Below are 21,159 nucleotides of genomic sequence, written 5' to 3'. Positions count from 1 at the left end.
TCGGCTTTGGTACACTGTAAAATCCAGAGAGATAGAGAATTTAACTGTGAGAGTCGACTTTTGGTTACATTTGAACACTCAGTCACACATGGATAAACACCACTGAGGATTTCATCAGACTTTTCCTGTTTACAGGGGGGTGAGGTTGCAACATGCATCATTAAGGGCTGTAAAATATATATGTGAGAGAAACACATAAGCACATGCACCCTGCATTAATGCATATTTATTATGGTGTTAGTACCCGATTCCCTGAGCACAAATGTGTGTGTGTGTGTGTGTGTGTGTGTGTGTGTGTGTGTGTGTGTGTGTGTGTGTGTGTGTGTGTGTGTGTGTGTGTGTGCGTGCGTGTGGTGTCTGTGTGTGTGTGTGCGTGTGGTTTGGTGTGGTGTGTGTGTGTGTGTGTGTGTGTGTGTGTGTGTGTGTGTGTGTGTGTGTGTGTGTGTGTGTGTGTGTGTGTGTGTGCGTGTGCGTGTGTGCGCGTGTGTGTGCATAAAACATCTAACTACAACATGCATTATGTGCAGCTACTGTATGTGTTACCCAACCTTGCCTTATCGCTCTTGTCTTTGTAAATCTTTAATGGCACTGGGTGAGATTGGAGAAATACATTTGTGCTGTTTTGCAGCAATAAGGAGATAAGAGGCTATATAGTGCCATAGAATTCTGCAGTTTTCAGAAGGCCAATTATGCAATGATATTAAGAGAGAGAGAGAGAGAGAGAGAGAGAGCGAGAGGGAGAGGGAGAGGGAGAGAGAGAGAGAGAGAGAGAGAGAGAGAGAGAGAAGGAGAGGGAGAGGGAGAGGGAGAGAGAGTAAGATAATTTAATTTTGCAAATATTTTACAATATGAGAGATAAAGTATCAAGATATGTTTATTGGTGACTCACTAAAACAGGTAGAAGCAGTACAATATTGGTGTCCGATGTCTGCAAGAATACAATATCAGAAGATTATAAGAATACTGTAATATATCGTGTATAAGAAACTACTAAATGAGTAAACAAGATAGCAGCAACAAGGATTGTGCAAAGTGAAAGTGCAGAATTGGGGGCAATGTAATAGAATACAGGGTGAAGTAATTATACATCTATTATGCCTATATACGCCAATTAATGAAGTACACTTCCTATGTGCAGTAAATCTCTGCACTAAAACAAAACTGGAATGCATCAGAACTAGAGTTCTCAAATTCTGCCCGAACCCGACCCGACATTTAGGGTAGGGTAGGGCCTAAAATGTATGCTAACTAGTCGGGCCAGGTAGGGCCTCGGGCCGACCGAGTTAAGGCCCAGTTATGGCCGGGCCTTAATTTTCAGGCCCGTTGAGAACTCTTATCAGTACTCTTATCTACATCTTGTACTTTTATAACCATGAGGTAAAAATGTACAGGTTAATAGCTACACTTGTATATACTTGTATGTTTCCACTAATGGTCTCTGCTATATGTAAAGGCAGGCTCTACGTAAGACAAGACTGAAACCATTGACCACCAGTCCCATCTGGTAAATGGCTAGAGGTAAAGCAGAGATTTAACGAAGAATAACACTCCAAGGAAGGGCCATGGGGTCACCAAAAGCAGTGGGGTGCACCTTGCAATCTGGCACTACATCATGGGGTCACTCAAATCATCAAGGTTCATCCCCCTAGTCAGCCTATAGTGCATGAATGTGCTCAGCAACTATCATGGCAAGCTGTCCATTCAATTTTGTGCACAATTGTACATTTTGGCATAAGGGCTTGGAGGTAGAAACACCTCTATAATCCCTCTCCGAGGGACTACAAACTCAAACAGATGGCACATAATTAATGGAGACACTGCTCACGGAGGAGAATCTGTCACCAGCGATGGCGAGATCCCAGAGACATTATGACAAAACACGTCAGACTGAGGGTGATGAAAACAAAGTGTGGAGATCAGGTGGGAAAATCCCCGATCCAGCACTCAAAGAGAAGCTGCATTGAATATAAAACAATTTAGTCCGCAGAGAACTTGTTCAATTTCGGTAAGCCCGGCATGGACGTGCAGAGAATGTTAGAGAGGCAGGGAGGGTACCCAGGGGGCAAAGGAAGGTGTGCTGCATTTGCCCCGACATAAAAAGTTGTCCACCAGAAATATTATCTATGACCCAGTAGGATCACAACCTATATGGACAACCCGGTCAATTTGTACAACAAAGTCCAATATGGCCGCCTCAATATTAGCCCCTATTAGTTTTAATGGGGGGTGAATAGGGCAAAATTTTAAACTGAGGGATATTTCCACGAAACTTCACAGGTTGATCAATGGTATACATATGAACATTTTTTGTATTGCAAGTTTCCATGAAATCCAATATGGCCGCCACAATATGGCCGCCATAATGTAAGGATAGGTTTTGCCTCTAACTTCTGAACCAGATGAGCTAGAAACGCAAACTTGGTGTCTATTTCATGGTGTCTGACCATGGGAGACTCAATGGAATAGCTAATTTTATTATTGGGTGTGTCTGGACCTTTATTGTGCATATTTGCAAGATGGTGGACTCCCAAAATAGAGCTTTAACATAATTTCTACCATGATTGTTGACTGCTTTTGCAAATACAAGCAATATGAATCCATTTGCTAAGATTTATGGCACAGAAGGGACTTATACCTGTATTATTCTTGAGTTTGCATGTTGTCAAAATGGCTGTAAACGAGATATTATATTTCCTGTCCGATTCTACTGTATGTAGTTGTAGCAATGACTTCAGATAAAATCAGAGACCAAAACAATGTATCTTAGAAATTATTTCTTTATTTAAAAAAAAAAAGAAAAAAAGAGAGAGATTATCTCAATGAAATGAATGCAACTGCCTTTTTGGGTCTTTCACACATAGACATGCACATGCTTTCCAACAACTTCAGCTTCAGGGAAATTATAATGAACACATGATTAAAACAGGCTGCATTATAATGCAAATAATTGCTAGTCACTATCACTGTCATGTGTACCTATCCTGCTGCATCTTGTCTCCAGTCCTTTGCAACGACACCCCAAGTAGCATGCAATTCCCTTCTTCGCACATGAAGTTCAATCACCCGAGAGAGACTTGGAGTAGAACCGCTGCTCCTTCACTTGGAAAGGAGTCAGCTTAGGTGGTTCGGGCATCTAGTACGGATGCCCCCCGAGCGCCTTCCTAGGAAGGTCCTCGATGCACGTCCCACTGGGAGGAGACCCCGTGGCAGACCTAAGACCAGATGGAAGGATTATATCTCCAGACTGGCCTGGGAACGCCTCGGTATACTCCCAGAGGGAGTGGAGGAAGTTGCGCAGGATAAGGAAATCTGGAAGTCTCAGTTGGAACTGTTACCCCCGCGACCCGATTCCGGATAAGCGGTTGAAGATGGATGGATGGATGGATGGCACATGAACAGTTTTTCTGGCAGCCTTTGATACAGCTACATGATATTGCCTTGTCCATTGATATAGGCCAGGCTGGCTCTGTAGATGTACAGGGGACTGCCTTCCCATCACTGAGAGACCATCCATATTCAGTGAAGCAAGGGATGTCTGGCTTCGCGATGTGTGCAGTTTTATCTATTATGGCTGCAAGAGCAGCTCTTTTCAGGTGCAGGCCAAAGGCAATTTCTGTAGGTGGCAGCAGCTTCAACAGGGTTGATCGGTTATTTAGGAACTTGTACACTCAGCTTTGCCAGGTCAAAGTCCTCCGAATGGTCAGCTTTTGATGCATATACAGCTATTGTGAGGTCTCTAGCCTGATTCTTGACATCCTCTGAGAGGGAATAAGAGGAATTTTCACCAAACTCCTGAAGTGCAGGGAGATCTAGACCCATGCTGGTCTTGAACCATGCCTTCTTTCCAGTGAAAAAGGGATAGCTGGTGGTATCTCTGCCACTCAGGCTGTGAATAAAGGGCAGGGCACGACACTGTGCGAGTCCAAGGGCTGAGACCATGTGATGGATAGGAAGATATGCATCCTGCTCTGTTCTCACCCACAGCTCTGGAAGGTCTAGGAGGTGGGTGGCAGCATGATATAGATGCCTATATCATGCTGCCGCCATGGGAAGGCAGTCCCCTGTCCATCTACAGAGCCAGCCTGGCCTATATCAATGGACAAGGCAATATCGTGTAGCTGTATCAAAGGCTGCCAGAAAAACTGTTCATGTGCGAAGAAGGGAATTGCATGCTACTTGGGGTGTCGTTGCCAAGGACTGGAGATAAGATGCAGCAGGATAGGTACACATGACAGTGATAGTGACTAGCAATTATTTGCATTATAATGCAGCCTGTTTTAATCATGTGTTCATTATAATTTCCCTGAAGCTGAAGTTGTTGGAAAGCATGTGCATGTCTATGTGTGAAAGACCCAAAAAGGCAGTTGCATTCATTTCATTGAGATAATCTCTCTCTTTTTTTTCTTTTTTTTTTAATAAAAAGATAATTTCTAAGATACATTGTTTTGGTCTCTGATTTTATCTGAAGTCATTGCTACAACTACATACAGTAGAATCGGACAGGAAATATAATATCTCGTTTACAGACATTTTGACAACATGCAAACTCAAGAATAGTCCCTTCTGTGCCATAAATCTTAGCAAATGGATTCATATTGCTTGTATTTGCAAAAGCAGTCAACAATCATGGTAGAAATTATGTTAAAGCTCTATTTTGGGAATCCACCATCTTGCAAATATGCACAATAAAGGTCCAGACACACCCAATAATAAAATTAGCTATTCCATTGAGTCTCCCATGGTCAGACACCATGAAATAGACACCAAGTTTGCGTTTCTAGCTCATCTGGTTCAGAAGTTAGAGGCAAAACCTATTTTCTGGGTCCTTACATTATGGCGGCCATATTGTGGTGGCCATATTGGATTTCATGGAAACTTGCAATACAAAAAATGTTCATATGTATACCATTGATCAACCTGTGAAGTTTCGTGGACATATCCCTCAGTTTAAAATGTTGCCCTATTCACCCCCCATTAAAACTAATAGGGGCTAATATTGAGGCGGCCATATTGGACTTTGTTGTACAAATTGACCGGGTTGTCCATATAGGTTGTGATCCTACTGGGTCATAGATAATATTTCTGGTGAACAACTTTTTATGTCGGGGCAAATGCAGGTTTCCTAAAAAAAGGCTGGTTTGCCCCCTGGGTAGGGGCTGAAATTTCTAAAAGGGCCTTGTGGTGAACATAATGAAAATAGCCGACCTCCAAGCTCACAACGCGTCGCGCTGCGAGTCGACGTGTTGAGCTTGGAGGTCAGCTATTTTCGGTCCTTCATAGCACACTAAACTAAGCATTAAAAAAGGCAATACTGGAGATGTGGTGTGGATTTCTGGACAGTGAGGGCAATTCTTTCAACATAAGATGCTGCATTCAAGTTCAGGAGAGTTTGAAAAGTGCAATTCTCTTGAATGCTGCCTTCAGGTAGGGTTGTTCGATGTGGCCTAAAAATAAAATCTCGATTTATTTCTCAGAAAAGTCGATTTTCGATTTCCGATTTCGATTTTTTGGTAAAAGAATAATACATTGTTTCAACTATGTTGTTTTCATTTAAAAAATGCAAGGACATGTTTTTTTTTTTATTATTGTTTTATTTTTTTTATTTTTTATATAGCCAAATAGCAAATTCTAATGTGCCCTGCCCAGTCTGACGTGCGCTGCACGTGCATCAAAGAAATGACACATCAGAGATAAAGTAGTATTAATTTGGTGTCAGACCTTGTCGTCCTGCTTTAGGAGGACCGGGCTGTGCACTTTTTGCCCTGTGCAAGGCTCCAATGAGTAATAATTACCCTAATTAAAGTGAAAATCGATTTTACGATTTTTTTATTTTTTAAATCGTCCAAAGGAAAAAATCCCGATTTCGATTAAAAATCGATTAATCGGAAAACCCTACCTTCAGGTATGGCATGGAAAGTGGGCGTTTGCAATTCTTTCACCATAACTGCATTCATGGTCTAGAGGGCACTTTTTACAGATGGATAAAAGGGCAGGGGCTCAAGCCCCCTTTGATGTCTATGTGTGCACATGCCTGAAGCCGGGGAAAATAAAATCAACTTCCTTTGAAGTATGCTGCCAGATTTAGCCTACATGGCCAGCTGTGTGCTGTAATAATTCAAACATCCTTGCTCACTTGAACTCCTTCTCTCCTTCCACTGGTTCTCCCACCTTCACCCACCACAAATAAGCCCACACCCTTCACTTTGTGTACGTGAACAGAGAATACAGGGCAAGAAAGAGGGGGGAGTCCTTGGTTGTGTGGGAGGTGGATAGTTCTGCAGCAGGTTGTGAATCAAGCTGTGAATGCAGCACTGGGACTATGAAAGGCCCTGGAAGGTGTTTAGTGTACGTGCGTGCATGTGTTTGAGCGTGGGAGGGAGACCGTGCTCCCCTTCACATGTACAAGCCAGTTAGAGCTGTGATTGTTCTCAATTAGCAGCTCTTTCCCTCTCACTTTGTTCTATCTCCCTGCTGTCTTGATTTCACCCCCTCACTCACAGAACGCAAGAAGATGCACAACATGCATGAAGGCACGCACGTTTATATTGCTATACTTGTGAGGACATCAGAATTGTATTATTATTTCCCATGTTTAACCCCCTAAAGCCCCATTGGTCTTAGTATGCTGGTGTTGCGCAACGTAAATAGATCAAACGTGATCTACAAGCTCACGTTTGCAGCAAAATACGTGAATAGATATGCTATTTTTCGTGTGCGACACACAGGTGCTCAACTAGTCAATATAACTCTACCCCCAAGTTCCTAATCCTATTGCCCAACTTTTCCTTTCCTAATTGTAAGGCTACCGTAAATTTAGTCAGGCCCACGAAATGTGTCCTCTCAATGTCTATATTTCTCAAGTTCTACAATACATAGTTGTGAGGACATTTGGCCCTCACAAGTATAGTAACACACACACACACACACACGCACACGCGCGCGCGCACACACACACACACACACACACACACACACACACACACACACACACACACACACACACACACACACACACACACACACACACACACACACAAACACACACACACACACACACACACACACACACACACACACACACACACACACACTTAATTTATTTCTCTCTCTGGGAATGTAGTGGCTTGAAGGCTTCTCTCGTTAAGTGTTGTCACCACTGCTTAGGCTACTGTAATACACAGCTGTAATACAATGGCGTGTTTGTTGATTAACAAATCCTGTATCACTTGCCACCATGCCGACATTGATTCTTACGTTGAACCAGGTCACAATGGATGAATTAAATGAATAATACATTAATCGACAACAGTCTGGCTTGATTCAGTTCATTATGAATAAAATGTGCCCCTGAGGGCTCATTAATACTTTGCAGCTTGACCATTGTGTCACTGTCTCACACAAATACTTCCACCTATATATCGAACACTTAGCAGAAATGAAAATTCAAAAACATTTATTTAAGATGGGAACAGAAATGACAGATGACAGCTTCCTGTGTACAATATGGATGATGGAGCACTTCAATTGGTCCTCACCAATGCGCACTACTGTATAATGCTCACCATCTTTGTCGTTTCACTCTGTGCCTCCTTGGTGGGCTGTGGACATTTCAGAAACCTGCTTACAAACCAATGACATCATAAATGGGGATCCATGCTAACTACAGTGTACTCTTACTGAAATAGAAGCCGTTGTTTTTGTATAATTATAGTTGCGACCGTAGGTCGCAGTTTAGTATGAGAAACGGCACATCATATCTCCGTCCGTCCGTCCGTGTACACTATTTTTACAGTCTATGGGTTTGACGCTCTGACATCACGTTCTGACATCGCTGTGATTTCAGGGGAACCACACTATTAACAGAATCCCTTTTATGCCCTTGTATGGAGATCCCTGATGTCATCAATAAGCCCATATCTAACAGGACTTCATATGGGAATCCCCATATATGGAGGAAGCATGTTTGGGCTCACACAGCATTTCTCCATATACAGTACATGGATCTCCATATATGGGTACCAGGGGTCTCCATATATGGGTAACTGGTCCGATATACATAACTGGCCAGATGGCCAAGACATGGCGCGACCTCGCATTATGTCATTGGTTGGAAGGATTCTGAACTGTCCACAGCCCTATAGCCGATCTTAAAGCTTTGCGCCGCATTGCGAGCTTGTAGATCGCCTATTTTCACTACTTCTTGTTGTAAATTTTTCTTATTTATGGAATTACTTAGACTTGTTTGTTTGTTTTTAAAATGTATTACATTATTTAAAACTTTTTATGTTGGAAAAGAAAATGTCAATTCTTTTTTTACTGGAGTCGTGACCCATACAAATTGGTTTCACCCGTTGGGAACCAGTGCTATGCACTCATGGTGACCCAAGGGCTTGATGTTTAGACATTTAGACAAACTCTGGTGCACACTGCATACCCAATGATGGCAGTGTTGTTTACCCAACAGGCTCTTTCAACCGACCAGCCTCACCACTTCTGCGCTGCAACTGTGTTTCCATGGGAACCGAGTGTGCTGGTAAGGCAAGGAGCAAAGTGAGAGCGAGAGACACTTTAACCCTGACCATGCTATCCCCTCGTTTTCCTCCTTGTTGTTTTATCCATCCATCCATCCATCTTCAACCGCTTATCCGGAATCGGGTCGCGGGGGTAACAGCTCCAACTGAGACTTCCAGATTTCCTTATCCTGCGCAACTTCCTCCACTCCCTCTGGGAGTATACCAAGGCGTTCCCAGGCCAGTCTGGAGATATAATCCTTCCATCTGGTCTTAGGTCTGCCACGGGGTCTCCTCCCAGTGGGACGTGCATCGAGGACCTTCCTAGGAAGGCGCTCGGGGGGCATCCGTACTAGATGCCCGAACCACCTAAGCTGACTCGGCACAAGGGGTTTTTGCTGACCATATCAACCCGAAAGCAAACATAAATCTTAGAACCTTTCCTGAGGCGTTGTCTTGAAACTATGTCGTTGAATACTGTATGCAACTTCCCACATCCACCCGCAAGGCTATTTCAGTTACCATCTTTGTTTTATGACTGCAGCTGAGCAGGGGTGGAACATTGTAAGTATAGCAGTCGTATAACATTTATCTCAGTCCTTAAATTAAATTATAGCAAAATAAACAACTAAATAATAATTATGTGTGTTTAGAAAATAATTAAATCGTATTACAGTACGTCACACAAATCAAAACCATGTTTTGTGAAATTGTGTCAGCAACTATTTTAAGACTAATTGTGAAGATGTATCCTGAAGCTATTTGGCACCCAGTGGAATGTTGAGACTTTGGAGCATTTGAGTAGAACTTCACACAAACTATTACAGTAGGAGCCAAAACAAACGGTGTGCCGTGTCATTGCATTTTACATCCGCAAAGATACATGTTTTGGCAATTGTATGCTTAATTGTTCTGAGAGACACTGACAGAGGAGAGACATGTGAGACAGGACAGGTCGGATTTTAACCTGTGTCCCCTTGTTAGGTGCATAAAGTATGGTCCGTGAATCCAGGTTAAATCACAGTTACTATTCTGTTGCGAGTCTTAATTCAAGTTCAACAAACTATAACGCTGAAGAAAAGAGGGCTTCTTCAACGACGGTCTGTTGTAATATAGTATAATAATGATGATAGATCAATGGTTCAACAAGTAACTGTGAGTCTGGTTTCACTTGATCACAGTGTCTTTAATGGGATATGGTGCAATCTGTCCTTGTGTGGGAGATTTCATCCCCTGCAAAGGAAAATGAAGTGACATTCCGTCTCATGAGGACACATTGCACTTGCTTACGAAATTGTGAGTGTGTTAGACAGATCAGTCTAAGTGGGTTTCAAACTTTTTGTGCCCAAGGCACACCATTGGGCAAGGGAAAATCTCAAGGCACATCTGTATTCATAGCCAGAATAGACGATCTACAAGCTCACAATGTGTTGCATGGTGTTTTTGAACATTCAAATTTAAAAAATTTAAAATGATTATAATTGAAGATGTTCAGCGGATGCTAAGCTGAAAGTGGATACTTTATGGTACATAATTTGCCTCTGTATTGGGAAATGTTCTGATATAAAGTATAGGTTATAAGTAACCCTCTGTATAACTACAAATATATTGCAATAATAATGTTGCACCTGGGCCAGTGTACCTCGACACACACACACACACACACACACACACACACACACACACACACACACACACACACACACACACACACACACACACACACACACACACACACACACACACACACACAGCTACAGTACTAGGCACACCCAAACCACCTTTTTACATTTGATCACAGACATCGCCATCTGTAGAGAGTCTTAAGTCAAGTCCATTGAAGTGTAACGCTGAAGAGAAGACCAGGGACGTGCTGGGCCCCTGATTCAGCCCGGGAAAAAGAGTTGGAGAGGCTCTCATTGTGCCCTATAGAGAGAGATCGCTCTCTATAGCGCTGCTGCTACAAAGATGCTCAAAGATTTGCCATTTCAGATCATGACAAGTGACAAGCCAGTGGGCCAATTACTGTACATGAGTTATATTTTGTCGTTGTCGGGTGGAAACTTTGTATGTCCAAAACCGTTTGTTTTGTATTTATCATTTTAAAAATGATTTAAACTAGTGAACACAGCCGATCTACAAGCACACAACGCCTCACACCGCAAGGCGTTGTGTGCTTATAGATCTGCTGTTTTCGCGAAAAAATGTATACATTTGAAACTTGGAGATACAAGATTTCTGCCCGACAGTGACGATTTACTTTGTTGGCTGCCCAGCCCCCAAAATGGAACGAAGGCCTGGACCGGCCGGGAATGAACCGGCCGTTCTGGAGTTGTCCCGCTTTTCCCAATGGCCAGCACGTCCCTGCACACCCAAACCACCTTTATACATTTGATCACAGACATCGCCATCTGTAGTGAGTCTTAAGTCAAGTCCATTGAAGTGTAACGCTGAAGAGAAGACAGTGTTCAGTGTGGGACCGTTGGCTGTATCCTCGGTGGCTCGTGCCAGGGCAGTCAGAGTCAGGTCCACGTTGTGGGCATCACTGGACTCAACTGGGACACAATAAGCACTCAAGCAGACAGAGTGCAATGTTGCAGCTAATCTGAGCAGCCACTACACCACGTTAAACAGCCATTTAAATGCACACAGTCACTCTCCCTTTCTCACACATATACAGTACAAAAAACGCACGCCCGCACACACACTTGAACATTCAAAGAGAGGGGTAGGGTTGTTATCAGTGTGATTACAAAGGAACATAAGTAGAAGATGTCTCTCGACACTCTATTGCCGATATCAAACAATACTGTAGGTTTTGACAGAATGCACATTCAACTATCTAGGACCTAGATAGTTGAGGAACACATTAGAATGGTGAGAGCATAATTACATGTCAGCTTAACTCTGAATGAATAAATTCTTATGGGGAGATTTTTATTTTATACTTTCATAGTTAACCTCTTGAATCGCGATTCGTCAAAAATAGCAGCTCTACAAGCTCACAACAAGCCACGTTGGCATTTTCAGCAAAGAGTTTTGGTGTAGAGCTTAGAGGAGGGAAACAGGTGGACCAAGTACAGCAGCTACATGTCAACTCACTACTATAGTTTACTATAAGTATAGAGGGTTTAAGAGGATAGCAGATAGCTGAACACCCATTTATTTCCAAAAGACCGGAACCAAGCCATACAGGCTCCTGGTGAATCATGAGCATAAAACATTTTATTCTGTGTCAAAAACATATTTGAATATGTAATTGTGGGCTCGCCTATAAGGCGAGCACACTTTAGATATTGTCATTATTTACTAGGCAGGCAGTCAGTGCAAGTATCAAAAAACTTCGGTTCCTTTCTACTCCTACATACTTAGTGAGAAAATGAAAATAAAAACATCAATGTGTTCAGTTTACAGTGGCGAAGTGTGCTATTATTTTCTATAGCAATCGGCCAAATGGTGGCGCTGTAGGAAGCCTTCGAAAGTGCGATCTTTGAACAGGTATAGCTCATGCTGTGTTATACATACAGCCATGAAACCTGTATACCCTTATGCGTCTCCTCATGCCGAACAACTTTTACCCTCTAACTTTTGACCTCTGACCTTTAGGTCTCCCACAATTCGGAATTATATGAAAAACAGTAAAAATCTATCTCCTCCTGGGATTTTCGCGTCAAGTGCACAAAACTTTTTTCACATGAACTTTGGACCAATACCTATACAGTCTATGTGGTGAGATGTTTGTACGTTAAACCATTAATTTTTAATAATTCAATTCATATTGCGGTTTTATGCAAATTATTATTCTGCCTCTAAATCAAACATGCAAAGTGTTACTTTCATGGCATTTGGCAAACATGTAGAGGGTTAGTCCAAATATCACTGAAACCAATCTTATTCCAATTGGCCAAAGGGGGGCGCTATACGAAGCGTTTGAAAATTCAAACTTCAAACGGGCATAAGTCTTGACTCGTTTCGTTTGAAGACATGCAACTTGTTACACGCGTGCTTTGACTCAAGCGGAAGACATCTGTGTCGTTGTTAAGTAAGCTCCGCCCTTAGATTTTCTGCCAATTTGAGCAGTTTGTAAAACGCGTAAACCCGCTTTTATTCTGAAATTTTCGCGTCACGTGCACAAAACTTTTTTTACGTGAACTTTGGACCGATATCTAAAGATCTGTCAGATCGGATTTCTTTAAAATTGAAACATGCTTTTTTAAATAATTCAATTAATATTGCATTTTTATGCAAATTATTCTTCTGCCTCTAAATCATACATACAACGTAGCATGTGCATGGCATTTGGCAAAGATGTAGAGTGTTATTCCAAATATCACTAAAACCAATCATACCCCAATTGGCCAAAGGGGGGCGCTATATCATTTTGAGCAGTTTGTGAAACGCTTAAAACCGTTTTTATTCTAGGATTTCTTTTTAGCAATTTGCATGAAACATTCTACACGCAATCTAAGGACCTTTATCTAACATGCCTATGAAGTGCATACAATAAAATAATAAAACTAGAAAAATATTGTTCCTTCGAAACAATTGTGGGCTCGCTTCAAGCCAGAAAACAATGGCTATAAAAGTACAAAATGTCAAGATCGCAGGCAGTGCTCTCTTTGACGTTACTGACGTCAAAGATTGGTCCATTTTGTTCCAAAAATGTGTTGTGCAAAAGTTGACCTGCTGGTGGCGCTATAACAGGCCAATGTAAGAAGGGTGGTATCTGTTCCTTGACCTATTGGGAATGTGCTTGCAAGATTTCACGCACATTGCAGGCTGTGTTCATGATTTGAGGTGTTTTTGGCTTTGGCCACTTTATCGCTGCTTGCAGCTATATTCATTATTATAATTATTTTGTGTGTGTGCACTTCAAAGGCATATTAGATAAAGGTCCTTAGATTGTGTGTAGAATGTTTCATGCAAATTGCAAAAAAAAATCCTAACGGGTTTAAGCGTTTCACAAACTGCTCAAAATGATATAGCGCCCCCCTTTGGCCAATTGGGGTAAGATTGGTTTTAGTGATATTTGGACTAACACTCTACATCTTTTTCAAATGCCATGAACATGTTACTTTGCATGTATGATTTAGAGACAGAAGAATAATTTGCATAAAACTGCAATATTCATTGAATTTATTTTAAAAAGCATGTTTCAATTTTAAAGAAATCCGATCTGACAGATCTTTAGATATCGGTCCAAAGTTCACGTAAAAAAAGTTTTGTGCACGTGGAGCGAAAATTCCAGAATAAAAGCGGGTTTACGCGTTTTACAAACTGCTCAAAATGGCGGAAAATCGAAGGGCGGAGCTTACTTAACAAAGACACAGATGTCTTCCGCTCAAGTCAAAGCACGCGTGTAACAAGTTGCATGTCTTCAAACGAAACGAGTCATGACTTATGCCCGTTTGAAGTTTGAATTTTCAAACGCTTCGTATAGCGCCCCCCTTTGGCCGATTGGAATAAAATTGGTTTCAGTGATACTTTGACTAACCCTCCACATCTTTGCCAAATGCCATGAACGTGTAACTTTGCATGTATGATTTAGAGGCCGAAGAATAATTAGCATAAAACCGCAATATTGATTGAATTATTAAAAAAATATATTTCACTTTAAAAGAAATCCGCCGAGACTAGTTTGACCGTATTGGTCCAAAGTTCATGTGAAAAAAGTTTCATGCGCGTAACGCGAAGATCCCAGGAGGAGATCGATTCGCCTTATAGGCGAGCCCACAATAAATAATGACAATATCTAGAGTGTGCTCGCCTTAATTAAAAACAGCTGTGTTTGGAGGAATACCAGCAATTAAAATCAAACAGGTGAATGTAATCAAAGGTTCATTTATATTCAAAAAGTCTGTCTATTTCATCACGCAGCATGTTTCTGTTTGTTTTCCTTTTATGGACTTTTGATATAAAAATATACAAAAATGGTTTATTGTTTTTTTTTATATTTTTGGCATCCAGTGTTAGGAATGCCCATATGATTACCAAGGATAAGCTCTAAAAGTGTGAAAAACGTATTTTTCATTTCAATAGGTCTTTAAAGAGGTTACATTTAGGAATACCAGGCAGAGACTGTTCCACCGGATAGACGCCCAAGGCGTGTGTTTTGGGGCAAGTGTTCTGGTATCCGTCCATGAGAGGTAAATAATGTGAAAAGGACATTCATTGTGTGCTGGCTATTTCCTCACTTTCGTGTCATTATCGAGCTGTGCACCTCAAAGACTTTTATTTAATCTGGAGAGCTTTGCTGTAATTTCTCTCAAAAAGGCAAAATGTTACATAGCAACAAACAAAAAGTGATGTATAATATTTGTTTTATTTATACATGAGCTCCGGTGGTGCAGGGATAAAGTAACAGTTCACCACGGAGTCTATTGAGTTCATGGTGCAATCAGCTTGCCGGGCATATACATTTAATAACACACTCCTAATAGGCTGGGTGGTATGGAGGCACTATGTGAGTCAGCACAGAGGGAGGAATTAATTGACAGAATCCCGAAAACAGGGTAAAAATCATTATAATCAAAAACAACAACAAACAAATATACGTAATATTGTATAATTTAACTAAAATGTGGGTTTTTGGTAAGAACATTACACATGTCACTTTGAACTATGCTTTATCTTTCTTGATTGTGTTTATAACTATTCATTTTAGCTGGTTATAACAAAAAACTATAACCTAAATCCATCTGTATATCTAACATAGCAATGCTGTTAAGAGTTAACAGCAAACATGTATGAACTCAGCAACTGCAGTAACATTATTGTGTGATCCAGTTTCTAGTTTAAAAAGATATTGCAGTTGCTGTTGTAAATACATGTTTAATCTCTTGTTTATTCCAGTGATCTACATTTTGTGCCCAAGGTACACCAATTAAGGGCAAGTAAAAAATGTTGCGCCACATATTCAAATACATGCAGAATAACCTCTAGAATGCACAGAAGTCACTTCTGGTCAGACGCAGGAGGAGCCAGGCCCGGAGGCGATCCACAGTGCCAACCTGTACAGTGGGTCTGCTGTGGATCAGCCTGTCTGTGACTATGATACTGTCTCCGACCACCAAACCTTTCGTCTGAGAGTTGAGACTTTCCGATGTGCAGCTTTCCGAACTCAAATTCCGGGTAATAATTTTCAGAAGTTGCAAGTGACGTCATTTGGTAGCTGAACAGGACCTTTCCGAGTTCTGACGAAAGGTTCGGTGCTCAGAGACAGTATGGACAGCCTTTAAGCCCAAGAGACACTTGGACACAGGTCGGGGTCTGTTCAGCCTCGGTCGGGTCGCCTGGCTGGAGGAGGGGGTTGGTTGCAAAACTCGAAACACCCAGTGACTCCGGGAAACAACACTGATGTCCAAGTTTGTTTTATTGACTGATAAAACAGCTATTAAAATGCACTTTTATAATTCTGTAATTTGTTTATATTATAATGCAAAATAAAAAAAATAGTTTAACCACAAGTCAAGTTTAATAATTTCATGAAATTTCCAAAATATTGAAAATATCCCATGTACAAGTATCACGGCGTGTGACACGTTGTGAGCTTGTAGATCAGCTATTTTCCCTATTTAAAATGGTTGTGAGATGTGTGTTTTTCATTTTCGTTCATTAGACCTTCACCTCTAAGATAAACTGATGAAACTGATGAAGGTCTAATGACTGAAACATTGTTGTCCCATTCAAGTTTCTTGCATTTGAGGACAATGTGCAGATAATTTTTCTGTTGTTTTGAGCACCAGATTACCCTTCTCTACACTCTTGTTTTTGGAGGTGTGTAAAAGAAAAAGCTGAAATTTTGAACAAAAACTTTTCTCCATAGCGAGTTAAAATATATTTTTTAGGGATTTTATTTTCTTTTCTTTTTTTAGATATATTTTTACTTATCATTAGGTTTGATTGATTATTTTCTTAGCCATTATTTGATTAATTAATCGAATATTTATATATTTTTAAATTAGCATCTAATTAAATAAATTGATGAAGCCTATTGTATACTTTGTTGAACAACAATGTTGTACATAAAAACAGAAAATAGACGATCTACAACATCAGGATGCATTCTGAGCTTCATTAACTCTTGGACCCCAAAACATAGAGGTAAGATGACTCTGTCATCCCAGGCTTGATTTGGTATTGTCTCTTACCAGACTGCCGTATCTTCTGGGAATCGGTGTCCTGAGCTGTAGGCGTAGTCTTGGTCCCAACCTCCTCGTAGACGTTATCACGGTCATCGTCCAGCTCTTGGAGCTCAAAGTTTTCATAATCTGGTTCGTCCTCGTCCTCAGCCATGTCTACATTAATGACTCTAAGTCTAAGTCATATTGCAGGTAGTTGCCCCTGGTCCGACTCCTCACAACGCACTGAACAAACGAGAAGTGTTGTCTTTCTTTTATCCCTATGCCTCTTCCTCTTTTATTTTGGTATGTTCTGCCCTCACATTTACTGTAACTTATGTTACCTCTCTTCCTCTTTTATTTTGGTATGCCCTCATGTTTAAATATGCTTTGTTGTACAAACAATATAAAACCAGTAAGACGCCTATAAGGGCAAAAAGGACGGAATTCGCACAGGACGGAATTCATTTGCGGTTGGTTGTTCAAGTTGGACAAAATGAGGACAAAATATTTTCCCAAATATGGATATGACTGACGTCTGACATCATAGATGTCTTATGTTATAGACTCACACAATGTGCCCATATATGGGCATTCCAAGCTATGGGCTTAATATTGATAACATCAGGGATCTCTATATATGGGCATACAAGGGACAAGGACGGAATGTGATCTCACAATGTGATGTCACAACTAGGGGTGGGGCGGTATTGAAATGTATCTACAGCAATATTTGTCTTTCCATTACCGACGGTATCCTGAATACTAATTGAAGCCGAGGCCAAATTGTCCCGAATCGCACAGCACATGGTTGGTTCTACAGACTCCAACAGATGGTCAAAACGGGTCCTATGACAACAGGTATAATGGGGTTTGCATTAAAAGGTGGGAACTCACTCGTTCTCAATAAAAAAAATAGCCCCGCTCCACTTGCGTGCTCTGTATAGCCTATATATTATTTGGGGGGAGATGCTTTTTTATATATATATATATATTACCGCGGTAAGGAACCGGACACCACGGTATGCGTTACATTACCGTGGAACGGCGGTATTGCGGTTACCGTGCCCACCCCTATAGTCACAGCAATGTGATGTCATAGGTCAGATATAGACATCGAGTCGTTACCCCGGCCTCTGACAGGCGTTACTGACAAGGATGTGACGGTTTTCATAGTTAACTGTGATCTACGGTCGCAATAATTATAAAATGCATAGCTTTTGTGAAATGATGACCCAGCAGAAATTACACCACAGTGTAACTTTGAGCGTTCTGTTGACAGAGTCCCTGGCTCTGTTCTCTAGCTGAAAGTAGCATACAGTGAAACCGAGCCCCCCCCCCCCCCCCCCCCGATACGACTCTATATAAAACAAACGTTAATATTAATTAGATATGCCTACGTCACGTCACAGAAATAAAACAGAATGAGCTAATATTTAATGAGTGGCGCCAAAGATTTCTTTTCTACACAGAAACCGGAAGTTCACAGAAATAGCTACAGAGACAGCAGAAAGCTCTGAAACCACAAGCCTATGGGCAAAATGAACCATATCACTGTTCTCTATCACAAGTGGCTCATTGCTAATATATATTTATAGAAAAAGTGATTTTGTGTTTCATGACTCTTTAACAGCAATGAGGGACCAGCATTCCTGGTGATGCCATTGGTGATGTCCACAGAGTTTGGTTATACGAGCGTTCTTGGTAATGTCTTCATTAACATCCAATGAGGCCAGCAGTGCACACCTCGTGGCCATGTGTGGCCTGCTTGTACGTCAGGCGCAAGTTGGCACCTCGAGTGCAGAGTGCAGTTATTAAGATGATGATGGAGACCACAACAATCAAATGAACAGACATAGTTGAAATCATACGTTCGCTCAAATCCATTTTATGATTTCAGTCTCTTCATATAGCTTACTCTGGAGACTTTGGATTTGTTTCCTGGATGCTTTGTTTTAATGTGCCTTGCAAATTTGTTGGTACTGTATAATAAGATCCTGCAGATCTTGCATACCGGGGAATATGTGGTGGGAGGCCTGCATTTAAACATACTAGAAGCTGGGCCGCCCTTCGGGCGGCCCAGCGTCTAGTCGGCGACCTGGCCAACTCGGAACAATGTAAATAGGGAATGAATGCCCCACCCTTTAATGCAAACCCCATTATACCTGTTTTCATAGGACCCGTTTTGACCATCTGTCTGCCTGTGTCCATTTATGCCCATATATGGAGATATCTGTATCTGTCTGTCTGTCTGTCGGCGTCCATTTTATGTCCATATATGGAGATCACTGCAGTTATAGTTCTGGGTCCATTTTATGCCCATATATGGAGATATGTGTCTATCTGCGTCCATTTTATGCCCATATATGGAGTATCTGTCTGTGCCTCCAACTGTGTTGCAGACACAGTGCCGGTTCCCCCTTTAATGCAAACCTCATTATACCTGTTGTCATAGGACCCGTTTTGAACATCTGTTTGCCTGTGTCCATTTATGCCCATATATGGAGATATCTGTAATGGAGGTATCCGTGAGTCAGCAGAAGTGATGTCAGATTGCCCATATGCCCTGCCCATATGCCCATATATGTAGCCCATATGGAGATCTGCCCATATGCCCATGTTGCGTACGCGATGTCAGAGCCTTTTATGAAATGATGTCACAATGAGTCAGCGCTTGCGCCGATTTCCTCCGGAACAGCCTGATGTCAACAATCAACAATCAGCTCCGCATAAGGAGATTCCGAACGTTTTGCGCCGTTTCGGAAAAAACGCGCGTCGGGTCGGGTCGAGGCCGGGCACTGCACTCCGCGCCGCGGCGGAGAACGCGCGTGCCGAATCTGAAGCCGGTGGGACGAACGGTTCTCGAGATACGCGGATTACATACACGCAGACAGACAGACAGACAGACACGCAGAGACTTCTCGCATTTATAGATAGATTGATCATTTTATAAGGGATGTTAGTAAATTATTATCAAAGTACTGTAGGCACCTTTTGACTGGTGTCACGGCACCCACTTTGAGCAACCCTGGAAAAGACAATAAAAGCTAAAAGCACGTTTCACATTCAATCAAAATCTAATAATCTGATGTAGAATGGCAATCGGGAAGTCTGGCCTGGAGTAAGATCGGTGGGCCAAAGCAGTACTGAGCCATGGAGCAGTAGATAAGCTTGGGATGATAAATAAACAGTGCGATGAGAGGCACATTATCAAACTAGAAGCAGTGCTCTTCCGAGCACAGGTCTCCACCAGGCCAGGCGTCCTGGTGGTACTACTGTATAATAGGCCAATGTAAAAAGGGTGGCATATGTTCTTCACCTTAGACCTTTCATGGAAATCGGAATGATGATTTGAAGCATTGTGTTCCAAAAATGTGTTTTGCTAAAGTCTACCTGCTGGTGGCGCTATAAAAGGGAAAAGGGTAGCATTTGTTCCTTGACATAGTGGGAATATGTGTGGCAAATTTCACGGTAATGGCAAGCTGCGTTGATGATTTGAGGCATTTTGTTCAAAAACAGAGCAATCCTGCAAACTTTGGAAGCTAATATTAGCCAATCAGGATGGAATATGAAATTTCAGATGGATCAGACTTGATCACATGACTATAGAGATACTGTGTACCGATTTGCGTGATTTTTGGAGAAAATCTGAAGGAGTAATATCCAAAAATGTGTTTTACATAAGTCGGCCCAAAGGTGGCGCTATAAAAGGCTGATGTGAAAAATGCAGGGCAAAGGTTTATCCTTAGCCTCTAGGGAGTGTGCTTACAAAGTTTGAATCTAATCGGTGGAGTTATAGGTAAAACCACAAATCGGCCTGTTATAGCGCCACCATGAGGCTGATTTAGAAATATTTTAAGTGGCATTTCTTCCTCGACCTAGTGGGAACGTGTGTGCGCGATTTCATGATAATTGTACTTTGCGTTTGGGATTTGAGGCATTTTGTTCAAAATGGCTCAATCCTACAAACTTTGGAAGCCAATCTTAGCCAATCGGGATGGAATATGCGAAATCGGACAGATCCGTGTCGATCACATGACTGTCGAGATACTGCCTACCGATTTGTAGGTTTTTTGGACAAAATCTGTAAGAGTAGTGCACAGAAATGTGTCGCGAACATCGGCCACTAGTTGGCGCTAGAAAAGGCCCATTTGAAAAGTATAGGGCAGAGGTTGTAGATTGGCATCCAGGGAATGAGTGTGCTTACTTTGGCAGTGACCGGGCCAACGGCGACTGAGATTAGGTGCACACAAACTGCGAGGACACGGACGGACGGACGCACGCACGAAGGGACGCACGCACGGACACACGCACGCACGGACACACGCACGCACGGACACACGGACAGAGGGGAAAACATACTCTCCCCCATGCCTTCGGCTGGTGGAGACAATGAAATAAATATAACGTTGCAGTCCCCCGGCAGAATCGTTGGTGATCCCAGCGCCACTGCTGTACAAAGAACCTGTTCAGCCCGTGTATGATTCTTTAGTAGGGGTTCTCTACTGGTTTGGCTTTGTTTAGACACC

General features: G+C 41.9%; 1 protein-coding gene across 1 annotated transcript in view; it reads right to left on the bottom strand.

The window, feature by feature from the left end:
• elfn2b (extracellular leucine-rich repeat and fibronectin type III domain containing 2b) overlaps window positions 1–16,805 on the bottom strand; it is a gene marked incomplete at both ends in the record, with an annotated part of 139,195 nt that extends 122,390 nt beyond the window's left edge. Inside the window, 2 exons of the mRNA XM_080723185.1 lie at window positions 10,914–11,065; window positions 16,661–16,805. Of these exons, the coding sequence (XP_080579311.1) occupies window positions 10,914–11,065; window positions 16,661–16,805 (297 nt within the window). The remainder of the gene's footprint in view (window positions 1–10,913; window positions 11,066–16,660) is intronic.
• Window positions 16,806–21,159: the final 4,354 nt, after the last annotated feature.

This window comes from Nannobrachium achirus (genome assembly GCF_963921795.1).
Source record: "Nannobrachium achirus genome assembly, chromosome: 4".
Taxonomy (NCBI): Eukaryota; Metazoa; Chordata; class Actinopteri; order Myctophiformes; family Myctophidae; genus Nannobrachium; species Nannobrachium achirus.
This window is presented reverse-complemented; position numbering and strand designations above follow the sequence as displayed.